At 37.0% G+C, this 12,820-nt stretch overlaps 1 protein-coding gene across 2 annotated transcripts in view; it reads left to right on the top strand.

Moving 5' to 3' along the window:
* Positions 1-12,820, top strand: part of MOV10L1 (Mov10 like RNA helicase 1) — a 33,256-nt gene that overhangs the window by 1,390 nt on the left and 19,046 nt on the right. For both annotated transcript variants that reach the window (XM_085299895.1, XM_085299892.1), the window contains exons 2-10: positions 546-730; positions 3,344-3,500; positions 3,979-4,091; positions 4,950-5,140; positions 7,628-7,768; positions 8,641-8,876; positions 9,037-9,235; positions 11,177-11,371; positions 12,099-12,213. In XM_085299895.1, coding sequence (XP_085156021.1) covers positions 546-730; positions 3,344-3,500; positions 3,979-4,091; positions 4,950-5,140; positions 7,628-7,768; positions 8,641-8,876; positions 9,037-9,235; positions 11,177-11,371; positions 12,099-12,213 — 1,532 coding nt within the window. The remainder of the gene's footprint in view (positions 1-545; positions 731-3,343; positions 3,501-3,978; positions 4,092-4,949; positions 5,141-7,627; positions 7,769-8,640; positions 8,877-9,036; positions 9,236-11,176; positions 11,372-12,098; positions 12,214-12,820) is intronic.

Here is a 12,820-nt window from a genome sequence, read left to right as displayed (position 1 = left end):
GAAAGACTTGAAACTGGTGGCTCTCCAAAGGAACAGCACCACTTTTCTGTTCTGATGCGTATTAAGTGATGTCGAATAAACTACTTTTAAGAGTTCTCTTTGTATAGCATCAGTGCCTATTTACTTCTCCCACTTTCTGCAATATGGAAACCTTAAATGTATTGCAAAAAATGCTGAGAAATGTTTATTTTGTGTTGGAAAGTATTGGAAATAATTGGACCTTAGCTTTAGATGGGGGGGGGGGGAGTTGTTTATAGGATGTTTTAAAATCTTCAGTTTTTAAAGGTATGTTTTCATGTAGCTTAAAAAGAACATTATAAAAACAAAATTGTTTGAATTTAACCATCTTTCTTCATAAGTTGAAACCATAACCTTTTATGAGACTTAAATGTGAAACAGATTAGTTGTGAATTGTTGGGAATGGGGTTCAAGCTTAACAAGAGAGACTTCTGTCAAAATGGTAGCATTTAAATAGCATTCCTTACTTTTTATGTAGTTCAATAACCAATGTRTCCTTATGCTAACACTTCTTCCTCTGGATTCAGGTGATAAAGAATTAAAAACTGTACAAGGAGTAGTGACAAGATTTTGCCATGATTATGGGATGATAGATGACTTGATAATCTTCACAAATGATGCTGTTGTGAACAGTGTATTGTTGACTGTTGGACAGAAAGTTATTGCTACTGTTGAAGAGGACAAGATATCAAGTGGCTTGAAGGCCATTAGGGTAAGAGATCAAGACAAGCAATAGTCTCGCTGTCTCTGTAAAGTAATTCTTTCARTCTTTATTCTTGAAGTTACTGTAGTTTTACGCTTCTGAATGGTACAAAAATAGGAGAAATTGCTAGCCCTTCATCTAACAGAGGTGAGGTCGTTTTTGTTGTGTGTGTTTTTTGGGGTGGGGGTTTTTTTAGGCATTTCCTTCAGTGTTATCTATTTTACTATTTACTCTCTGAATTTGAATCTAAATGCTGTATGAAACTATTGTCTGATAACTACATCAGAACTTGTTTAATCATACCTAGTTCAAATCTATGTATACTATTTTTTTAAAAATAGTCAATTTTATAAAGGTACTCTGAATGGATAGGAAAACAAGAGCAGTGATTGTGCAGAAAAGCAAGCCTATGGAAATGAATAAGAAGACAAATTACAGAACCCTTCATTTTCTAGGGGGGAAAAAAGGCAACTAAAGAATGTCAGAGATGTTTAAAAGATAGATTTCAGTGCTGGTTTTACTCAACACTACTGCAAACCTACTTCAACYTTGGTTATTTGTTGTGTCAACATCAAGCTATTGTATTTTTTCTAAAATTTCTGCACCTGATCCCCTGCAGTCTATCTTYGTATTAAAACTTTTAGTAATATCTTTCTGTGTGTAATCTCACTATTCCATATTTGAGTGCTGTAAGATCTAGATGCCAGCAACTGGAGAGACATGAGTGAATTCAAACCTTGGGCAATTGTGGTCCCTGTATCTATGGTACAAGCAATTGGGGTGAGAGGGTCTGAGCCACAGGAATGGGACCAGGAATCGTGGGGACAGAGAGTCATAGAGTCTGTGTGTCCAGTGCCCCAGCTACTAGTGGGGTCAGTGAAAAGAAAGTAAGGTGTCTTCAGCACCTGCAGCAAGGACTGTGGGTCATAGCACCTGTGTGCCTGGGCAACATCTGCTAGCGGGGCTAGAATGTCTGTATTTTTTCCTCTAACCTGATGGATATGCAGGATGGAGTTGCAGTCAGCTAGCAAACCTCAAGCTGGACTAGTCTGTATAGTGGGCAGGGGGACTCAGGGTCTGGGCAGGGMTGTCGGACAAAGGGGCTCATATTTGATGGATCTGCAATGGGTTTGTGATTGCGTACTGGAGAGCGAGGGAATGCATGCTTTCACTAGTGAGCTTCAATCTTTAGTAGCCTGAGCAGAGGAAGGGGACTCTCTATACTTAGAGTTTATGTGAGTTCAAGTAGTGTTGTATGTGGGTGATGTTGAAGGCAGCAGCTTGTCTGTGGCAGTTTGTGTAGCTGGCTGCATCAGTGTCCTCTATGTGTGTCTCTGGGATATGCTACTGGCTGAATTTGTGAATAGAAGAGTAGCTGCCATTGGCCTGTGAGAGGGAGACCCCTGGGTCCCAAAGTGCACTGTGCCAGGTTCCTGGGGCTGGGGCGAAGGACTCTCTGGGTCCTGGAGCCTGCTGCAGGCAGCCCCATATAACCGCTGAAGTACATTTTTATGTAACACTGGTTTAACAAAAATACAAGTATGTAGTATTGACTGTTAATTTAATGGTCTGACTTGTGCATTTACACTGTGTATTTCGTTCAAGGAAAAAGTTGTATGCAGGCATTTTATTCAGCACTTTTATTTAATCACTGCTGAGAGACCTTGTGCTTCCTCCTCTCCCCGTCCTTTTCCCCAGGCTGCTTACATCCTTAGCTTTATTAGCTCCATAAATAAGAATTGGAGACCTCTTTTATTCCGCTTTATTACATAGTATGGTTTCTCCACACACCATCTGGAGTCAGTGATTCTCACCTGACAGTATTAAAGGTTTCTAGTCAGTGTCAATGGCAGTTGTTACTGGCTCCAGTGAGCGTTGCCAAAAACAAAGAAGCTTTGAAGGACAAAAATTATTAATTTATAGAGAGATCAGGAACTCCTGATCCCATGATGGCGAAGGCTCCTTGAAAGCAGGGAAGAGACTTTAACAGCTCTAGGAATTCTTGCTGTGTTTATGGAATAATTAAGAGATGCTATAGCCTTGCCCCAGCACAGCTGGGAAAAATTGATTTGATTACATTAATGATTTTTTTTCTGGCCTGTGTTCTGCATAGGGTTGCTTAAACAAGTAAACTTAGGAGGTAGCAATTCGGAGTTCTTGTAAGAAGCAGCTCTCTTATAGCATCTTGAACATGCACATTCTGTTTTCTGCAACAGTGATACTGTAGTTCTGCTATTGTAAAATCAGATTGTTGTGGTTTGGGAGAAAATTCCTCTTGTCAGTGTTAAGATAAACTTTAGGATAGACCTAGAGCAAGAGAAGAAGACCTAGAAGCATATGAGAGATTTGACAAATCAACATGTGGTTCCAGTAGTTGCCAGTGCTGAAGCATATAGCATACTTAAAAGGCAAGGTACTTACTCTTTACTACCTGTGTCTTTGTCTACAAAGGGAACAGCTAAAGCGAGTTTAGAATTGTCTAATAAGAGGCTTAGCTTTCACAGTTGAAATTCTGGTGTTTGTAATAGTAATAAGTTAAACTTTGTGCTTCATAAAATAAACATACACAGTAACACCTGTTTGAATACTTGTTGTTGTTGTTGGGTTTTCTTATATTAATAGGTAGAAGCAGTCCAGAACACATGGGGAGACTCCAATCCAACTTATGATGCTTCTGAAATGAATACGAAGCTACTAATTGGTAATATTACTTTTCTCTCTAAGGATGGTGGCTATATTAATCAGAAGACCTTTTTTGCAATGGAAGAAGTTTGTGAAGGTATGTAGAGGTTTTCTTGTTTGTGTGCCAAGGGTATGTGTAATGTGAGAGCATCTGATAAAGGTGGGGATTTTTTTTTCCATATCTATGTATATAGGTATATGGAACATATGAGAAATACATATATAATGGGAATATTCTGACAAATATGTAGTCTGCATCCCAAAAAAGTTCTGGTAGAATGGATGGGAGAAGCGAACGGAAGGGTTTGGRTGGGAGAAGCTGCCTGTCTGTTCTCACTGAGCATAATTTACATATGGTCCTAGTGTAAGCAAGTGTATTTTTATCCTGACATCTCTTATGTACTTTGGCATAACCAGAAAAGGAAGAGTAAAAAAGAGAAGTTTAAGCTCTCAGTGGATCTGAATAATGCATTGTTCTGGCTAGTCTCTTTTTTAACTTAAGCTAGTTCCATATGGGAGTAATGTGAATGCCTTCAGTAGCAATTAAACTTGAAAAAATGTTCTATTTTATATAGGTTTTGAACCTTATAAAGGTGACTGGGTGCAAGCTAAATACTTTATTAACCCAACAACATGGAGCAGTGAAGCAGTTGCTGTAAAGCCTTTGAGATATAAGCGAGTGGACAAGGTAAATGTTTGTGTGATGGGTTTGGTAAGAAGAGTCTTGTGTGATGTGCAGGTTTTCTGGAGTGTTCCTAAGTTGCTGATATTGGGAGATCTTTTATAACACACCTTTAATTAAAAGACAAAACATACTGACTCACTTGTGTGTAGGATTACTTCTAAAATTACACAGCTATTTGAAAAAGCATACATGTTTGATTTAGAGCAGGATAAATAACTGCCACTTACTGGCTATGTTAAATGTGGATGCTTACTGTTTTTAGTTACAGATTTTCAAGCTTTTTTTATATATATTTTTAAAGAAATATTGACTATTAGTGCCTAAAGATTGTGGAATGTTATGTTTAATTTATCCAAATATTTTAGCTTAAAAAGATAGTTGTACATCTTTTATTCTGCTGAAAATATTTGTTCCCTTATGTATACGTACATTGTTTCCATGACTTACTGTGTTTGGCAGTTTTATATATTGAATAATATATGCTTGACAAGCAGATAACTTTTTTTTCTTCCTATTGTGATTGCTAGAATTGAAGTGTAAATTAGGTAAGTTTCAAGATACATACCATAATGAAGTCAAATGTATATATTGTTAGCATATGCGTAAATGGAACCTAATGCTTATCTGAAATGCTTCTGTTTGGGTTTTTTTTGGTTATTTTTGTTTTCTTTCTTTAACCTAAAGACAGACACAGTGGTTACAGATCAGAGCTGTATATTCCTTTCCGTTGAATAACTTAAATTTAGATGGTAGTTCTGTTAATGCATGATAGTAGAATCACTGCAGAAAACAACATAGCACTAGTATGTCTGTTAGCTTAAGTAGTGATACCAAGCAAAATCAAATAACAAACTGTTACAGGTTCGTATTTCCAGCATCTGTGGAAGAAGTGGTATAATAGATGAGAGTATATTTTTCACTTTGGATTCAGTGAGACTTCCTGATGGTTACTCACCTTGTGTACATGATCTAGTGAATGCAATTGTGGTGGAAAGTAATCAGTCATGTTATATTTGGAGAGCGCTCTGTTTGGTTCCAGTTGACCAGAACAGGTAACATTTGTTCTCTTGTTCTCTTTCAACTTACTAACAGCTAGAGATGATCTGTAATTATACAGGTAAATTTTATAGTGTATGTTAAAAAGTAATACTGTGGTCTAGTGCTTTCCACTATTTGGCTAGAAGGCATGACAAATCATGGGGAAGATTATAGAGCAATATGTTTGACCCCTGGTTTTTTTCCCGTTACTTCAAGGAGGTGGGAACATCCGTAATGCTTAGAAAAGCAAGACTAGTGTCAGTGGAGCTCAGTAATATAGCTAGGCAAGGAAGGAATTTTGTATTGCATTAGGAAAATGTCAAACCCATGATCCTTTATTGTGCTTCCTCTCATCTGTGTTATTCTGCTAGTGAGAACTTCACTACTTGAAAACTGAATGAAACTGTTGCAGTGAAAATACTATGAAATGGATGTTTCCTTTAATCTATTTTGCTTGAGTGCAGCTCTTCAGGAGGAAGCTTACTGAATGATTCTTGGGATTTTCCTAAACAGAAGAGTTTAATGATCTTAATAGATTTGTTAAGTTCGCAAATATCAAATTGAGAGGTTCTGCGAGCACCTCTGATGGCTAATTTGATCTGAGGAGGATCAAGGAAGGTTGCAGAAGAGGCTGGAAAAATAGATAGTAATCAGTATGGGGAAGAAGCAGAAACTTGTGCAGAAATAGTAAACTGCACCAATGTAGAATGGGAAACAACTATTTGGTAGCAGTTTTGAAGGAAGGATCTGGAGTTTGTAACTTGAGTTCAAGTATCTGTCATTTTTGGAAGAAACAGAAATGCCACCCAAATGTGTGTTTATAGGAATACTACCTGTAAAATCTGACCTGAGTGCTGATAAGGTTTGGCAGGATTACGGATTCTGATATTGGAGACATCCCACCCCATCCCCTCAAAAAAAAAGGGGGGTGGGGACCAGTAGGAGAGTCTAAAGGAGAGCAGGACATATGTTCGCATATATAGAAACCACAGTCTTTGTGGGAGCTTGCTTTGTTCCATCTCTAGGAAAGATGGCTAAAGACAGTACCTGGATCTTTAGAGGAGCTAGGAAGAATGGAATGAACTCATTATTTTCACTGAAAATAATGTAGCATGTAATAGGCCTCAGTTGTATGTAGATATAAGTGTGCATGTTTAATGTCTAACCTGATCCTTTCTCATAGGAAGGAGAAATACTGAAATAGGTTCTGTTGTGTTGGAATTGAAAGGGAGCTGTGGAATTACCTCTGAAGGTTAGAAACAGGTCAGATAGCTGCCCATCCCTTCCTCTGCCTTGTGCCAAGTCAGAAATTGGATGGCTTCTAAGGACTGCAAAAGACATGGAGTCTAACACTTGAGCAGTGTATTGTTACACATAGTGCTTCACTAATGAAGGTCATTTACAGTGGCAGAACTTTATTGTAGCTTCAGATGTTTTTTCCTTTACACAACAGTGCAATTTGTTTACCTATTTTTGCAGTTGGACCTATTTTTAATTGTTAATGGACTAGCCACAGAAAATTATTACTGAAACCAAATTATAAAAATAGACCTTATGCTTGTTTTCTCAATTTTAGCGAATTTCATGGCATATGCCTCAACTGAGGCAGGGCGAACTGCAGTGGGAGACATCTACTGGACTTTCAGAGTAAACTCTGACATAGAGTCATAGAACCACTGCAGTAATTTTTTATGTTAATTGCCTTACATAACTAAGGAGTATTTAGGGTATGTAAGTTTCTGAAAGAGCTTTAAAATATTTTGAAGTGTTTTAGTGCCATTATATTATCTGAGTAGCTTATCAACTGTGGGATAAAAACATTGTTTTTTAAAGCAGGGTTCATTAGGTAGCTGAGACCGAGAGGTTAGCTACAATCACTGCCTCAAGGAAGACTGTGTGACTTCAATTTGGTAGGCTTCTTTGTTAGAAGTATGTGCAGTCTTTAAGGATGCTTCTTGTTTTTCAGCTTTTTTCAGTTATTTTTCCTGAGTTTCCTGTTTCAGATTGTAACACTTAAACAAAAGACATAAGCAGGTGCTTTGGGTACCTGCTCAGATATCACAGAAAAAGGAAAATAGCCATCATTCTCCAGTCTAGTCATTTTTACCTCCTAAGCGCCAGTTCTAAGCAGGACTTTACTAAGGCCCTCGCTCTTCACGTTTTGGTTCAGCTCTGAAAGAGATCTGCAGGACTTCATTTGCCATTTGGCTCAGTGCCTCACAAAAGACCAGCTAGCTTCTGAATCATTTTAATCTTGTAATCAAGTTGTGGTCCTGGTTTACTGTGTTGCTGCAGAAAGGTTTGGTTTTAAATCGCTGCTTAAACCAGTAAAGGTAACCTCATAGTTTTGGAAATGTAAGTAGCTGAGCGTACTCTCTTACCTGCTTCCTCTTAAATACTGGGACAATGTTTTAGTCCAGTATCTTTAATTCAGCACAGATTTAGGAGTTATTTCCTGAGTCTGTTTCAGAATCACTGTATATAATTCTGTCTTCTTACAGACTGTCTCACTCTAATGGAGTGAATCTGGATGAGCCTTGTGAAGACTTAATGAGAGATAAAAGAGGGTTGGAGGTATCAAGAATGACTAATTTTGGAACTCTGAAGCAGGGAGAATCCAAAAGCATGATCATTTGGATCAAGTAAGCCATTTCAGTTGTTCTAAGCTTTCTTCCTTTCTACCATTCCATAGTCTGTACGCCTGTCTTTCATACAGAAGCATCCCATAGTTGGTCCTTGTGGTTTATAGCCTTCAAGTAACCCCCAAATATAATGTATTTAAAGAGGATTTTGTATCTGGCTTAATGATGTCAAGATAGTCTTTTATTGAGCAGACATCTTGCAGATAGTGCCCTGAGGTTCTCCCAAACCTGATAAAAATCCTTTCTGGGGTGAAGACTAAAGTAAATGCTTTTATTTGTGTAGGTATGTTAAATTAAGCAACAGGTAAGCTGTGTTGCCCAGATCTTAGGATAAGGAGACTGCTGTGTACTTGCACGTTGAAAATGGAGCATTTTTTCATTTTTGTTATTTCTCCTCCCTTAAACTTGGGTACTAGAGACCTATTTTGGTGTATCGTTGGGGGGTTTTGTGTTTTTAGGGCGAAGGGATTGTTTTTTCTTTTCTCTTGGTTCTCACTTCTGGGCATAGAGGCTTAAATGAGGTCAGACCTGAATGGCCTTCATTTTGCTGTTTTTTTTTTTTTTCCTAAAGGTTAGCTGTCTGTGGTGAATTTTAAGTTACAGTAGCTTTCTTGATGCACAGTATTTCTGTATACTTATTGCTGGTTCTTTTGCAGTACTTCATGGTAGTTTATACGACCTGTAAGTAGTAACATTTAGCAGAGGTTTTAATTCTCATGAGTTAAAATTTGCCAGGCAATTCTTTTTTTTCTGAAAAGAACAGTGGTTATGAAATAACTACTATAGACTGTTTTATTTTGCTTGAGGTAGAATTATGCTTCCCAAGAACATTAACTGTGCATTTAATTGTTTAACTGCATAACTGCTTACAGGAATAAAGGGAATGTACCACAGTCCTTAATCAGCTGCAGATTAGCTGGATGGGTAAAAGACAAGCAATTCCATTTTCAAATTCCTCAGAAATGGCAGAACAATTCAGGAGCATATCTATCATCTCCTCCAATAAATCAAGAAAACATCTCAAAAGCTGCAATTAATTCATGTAGCAGAGAAACAACATATGAGTCATTGAATAATGCATCCATTACAAAGAATGGAGTCGTTCCAGGTAGAGTGATATTTTAACATCTGAATACTGAGCATTTAACTCCTCAAAAGGAGTGTAGGGTGGGGTTTTTTGTTTTGGGKTTTTTTTAGTCTTTTTAAAGACTTGCTATGCCAGCCAGAGCAATTGTGATAATAGAACTACTGTAATTTCTCTGCTACAGAAGGAGTTAATTCTCAGAATCTGAATTTATCAAGGAAAAAAGATGACTTTTCCTTGGTAGAAAATGAACATCTGCATAATGGAATAAATGAGCAAAAAGGTGTCTTGGAAGAACAATCAATAAATGAGACTCATACTACTAGAGAAATTGTCATACCACCAGGTGGGAAAACATTCGTGGTGATTGCATGCACTGCCACGTAAGTATTTCTTTTTTTTTTTTTTTTCTGACTTACATAATGGACACAAATCATAAAAACTGACTTTAATGTTTGCCTTATTTGTAGCACAGTTCCTCTTTGGTGTAATGTGAAGTAAATATTAGCAAATGATGTGGAGAGCTATCCTAGAGCTTGAAAGTAGTTAGCATTTTCAGAACTTGATTCTGACTTTTGTCCAAACAGAATAGTGGTAAGAGTAAATGAAGAAATACAGTAGGAGTAGATAACATTCGTAGAAATGGAAATAAGATGAAAAAAAATTACTACAGCTAGTTATATTCTACTTAGAAATCCACAGCAAATCTACACCAACTGTAGTGCTCATGGAGCAACTGCTTTTCCATGTTGTATAGTATTTCTTTCAGTCTCAGTACCCTGAAATCATCAAGTCCCTGTCCAAATTTCTTGACTTCTGTCCTGTGATATTGATCCCCAGTCAGCTATGCTGGGGAAAAAAGCTTCCTTCTACAACCGGTAACACTTCCATCAAAGTATTGTTTACAGGGAAAATATCTTTCAGATCTTAGAAAAGACTTGAAAACAAAAGTATTTTGCTGTACAAAACATATCTTGAAATTGTTAAGAGGTGAAAAGGCTTGGCATCAGCTGTGTGAGTTCCTTCAGAATTCAAGAAGAAACTTCATGCAGCAAAGCTTGCTTTCACATGCTTTGTAGGTACTTCAAGCTGTAGCGCTACAAACTCTGCATACGACATCTGTTTATCATCATTTAAAGGTTGGACAGGGAAAGGCAAAATCAATTTTTTCCATTCATTTAAGCCACTTTCAGATTATTTCTGCTCCATTATGAATGGTAACATAGAGGGTTGAAATTCATGTAGGAGAATTATTTAGCTCCAATTTCAAAGGTAAACTGTAGGCAGGGCCTGCCTTTGTAGAGAAGGGCATGCATGAAAGGAACAATTTATTTCACCATAGAACTGTGAATGTCACAAAAATCTGAGAARCTTCTAATAATACAAAACCATCCACACAACTCCATAGAACGMAGCATGAAGATATGACAAGTGTTTGCTGACTTCTGCACTTAGGAGACCACAGACCCTGAAAATCTAGACCAGTAGACCAGTTGTAGACAGTTCAGTTTCTGTACTGAGCTAGTGTACTGTAGATAAAATTAGGCTAGCTTTAACCTGAGTAGATCGTGTTAGCATGGAAAGTGGTATACCTGCCCAAAAAAGAAAATAAGCTGAAATCCTGTCAGGATACTGTTGTTTCAGGTACTTRGCGTGTTTCAGGCATTGGACTATGTTGTTAGTGTTAAGGAGACAATTTGGCTCTAGGTTGTGCTAGGATTACTTCAGTAAGAGATGCCAGAGCAGATGGTATGTACGCAAGGACCTTTGGTCTTAAGTTCCTTAGACCCTAATTTGAAGAAACTGGTTACCTGTGATGTTTTCCATCTACCTCTCCCTAAACCTTGCTTGCACGTACGAATTTATCATTCTTCAGAAGATAAGGGATCCTTTCTTCCTTCACTAGGTATGTTTGCAGTTAGGTTCAGTTTTGAGTGGTCTTGAGCAAGGCAGAGGAAAGCTGCTGCTGCACACAGTGAGGAGATGTACTCTGGGTTCCTTTAATGGAAATACTTGGCTAACCTTTTTCAGTTACAGTAAAAACAAGATTTTCTTGTGACAAAATTATTATTTTTGTACATTCAGTGTTCAGGAGGCAATATTGTTCATTAATGTCTAGGCTTTTGTGATGAAATTGGTATTTTTGAGGTTTGATTTCACTGTGCAAGCTAAAAGATGGACTGTACTCAAGGCAGGGAGTTACACTAAATTATTCTCAGATGTTACTAAAAAGATAAACTATAATTTTGTTTAAAAATACTTAGAGCTGGGGGAAAGAGGGTGAATGTCATGATTTTAAGAACCTAAATTTTGCTTACTTGAAGAAATCCTGGATACAATAAAGAACTTCTGTTGCTTGGTTTTTCTGATTTTGTTATTGGACGCTATATTGAAACCACTGTAACAAATGAAGAAGAGTCAATAATAGCACCTGTGGAACCATTTTCTCCAAGAAAGCCTAAAATTATTCCCATACCTCAGCAAAGGAAGACCACAGTGGTTGCAACTAAATACAGAAGGTACTGTGAATTAGAGCAAAAAATAACTTGGCAATGCTGAACACAATAGTTACGAATATCTCTGTCCTGTAGTGCTGACAAAGAAAATGGGAAGCTGGGAGTCTTTGTACATTATTTTATTTGCAGTGTACATAATAACTGTGGACTTTACTGACAGAAAGCTTTTCTACTTTTTTTATTTTTTTTGCATACTTATGAATTTCTTTATAGATCTGTTTGTGTAGGAGCTCTTTCCACTGCATAATGTGGTGGTAAACTTTTTAGAGCTAAATTACTCTGCAACACTACAAGTAACTATTGTTAGTGTCATCAAAAAACAAGATGGAAAATCTGAAATAATTTTCTGAGAGTAATTTCTTAAATAACTTCTCAAGCAACTTCAGAAGTGTATCCAATTCATTAGTTTGAGTGAACGGGAACATCTTTTATTCAGAAGAACTCTTCCTTTTGCAAGTGCACTTCCACAATACATATAGTATTTACTTAATTATAAAAATATCCCTAAACTGAGAAGAGCATTAAAATATCATGTACTCTGCTTTTCAAGTAATCTGTAACTGCAACACTTCATTTGTTTCCCAAAGTAGCAAGTTTCTAATTGTTGATTTGGAGCAATCGCAAGGTTTGGCGTGTTTTTCATAGCTTTGATGATAGGACTTGCTAGTTATCTGTCCTTCACATACTGTTTGAGAATACTAAATGATACGGCATATTACTTTTGTTTTAGAAATTGCAGAAGGCAGTTGCCAAGCTTCCTCCCATATTATACCATACCAGATGGATTAAGAAAATGCGTGGAGCAGAAGTTAGACATACTGACTTTTCAGCCTCTCCTTGCAGAGGTATGCAAGTGTACATTTCTGTAAGAAAATGTACTTTATATAGGTTTTAGGTTCAAGCTGGAATTAATTTAGCAAAAATGTGTAACTTTAAGTGTAATAGAAGCTAAAGTAATAATATAACCAAGCGGATTAAGGTTTTACGCTGTGTCCATTAACCTAAGTAGGTTTTAGTATGTCACAGAATGCAAGTTCATGCAAGTGCAAAAGGTAAATGTGAAAACCCAAAAAGGAATTGGAAGTATACTGGAGAGGGATGTTACAGCAAACTGAACAAACATTCCTCCTCACTGCCACTATATAGGCAACATCAGGAAGTGTTTGGTATCATAACAATAATCTAGCAACTCTGTTTCATAGAAATAAAAAATTAAGTTCTTTTCTGTGGAAGTAAAAGAGGATTCTTGTTGCTCAAAACCAAATTTTACTTTAACCCTGAAGTGTAACTCATCACAGCTTGCTCAAATTCTTCCTGCAAGGATAGCAGTTTCAGAATATATAACAAGAGAACGTGAAGTCTAATGATAATACTAGTGATTCTTTCTCCAAAGCATTATGATGTGATTTCTAGTAAGAAACACTGCATCTTTTTTTTTTTTTTTTTTTTTTT

This window comes from Rhea americana, unplaced genomic scaffold (assembly GCF_003343005.1).
Source record: "Rhea americana isolate MKP2758 unplaced genomic scaffold, rheAme1 scaffold_156, whole genome shotgun sequence".
NCBI lineage: Eukaryota > Metazoa > Chordata > Aves > Rheiformes > Rheidae > Rhea > Rhea americana.
This window is presented reverse-complemented; position numbering and strand designations above follow the sequence as displayed.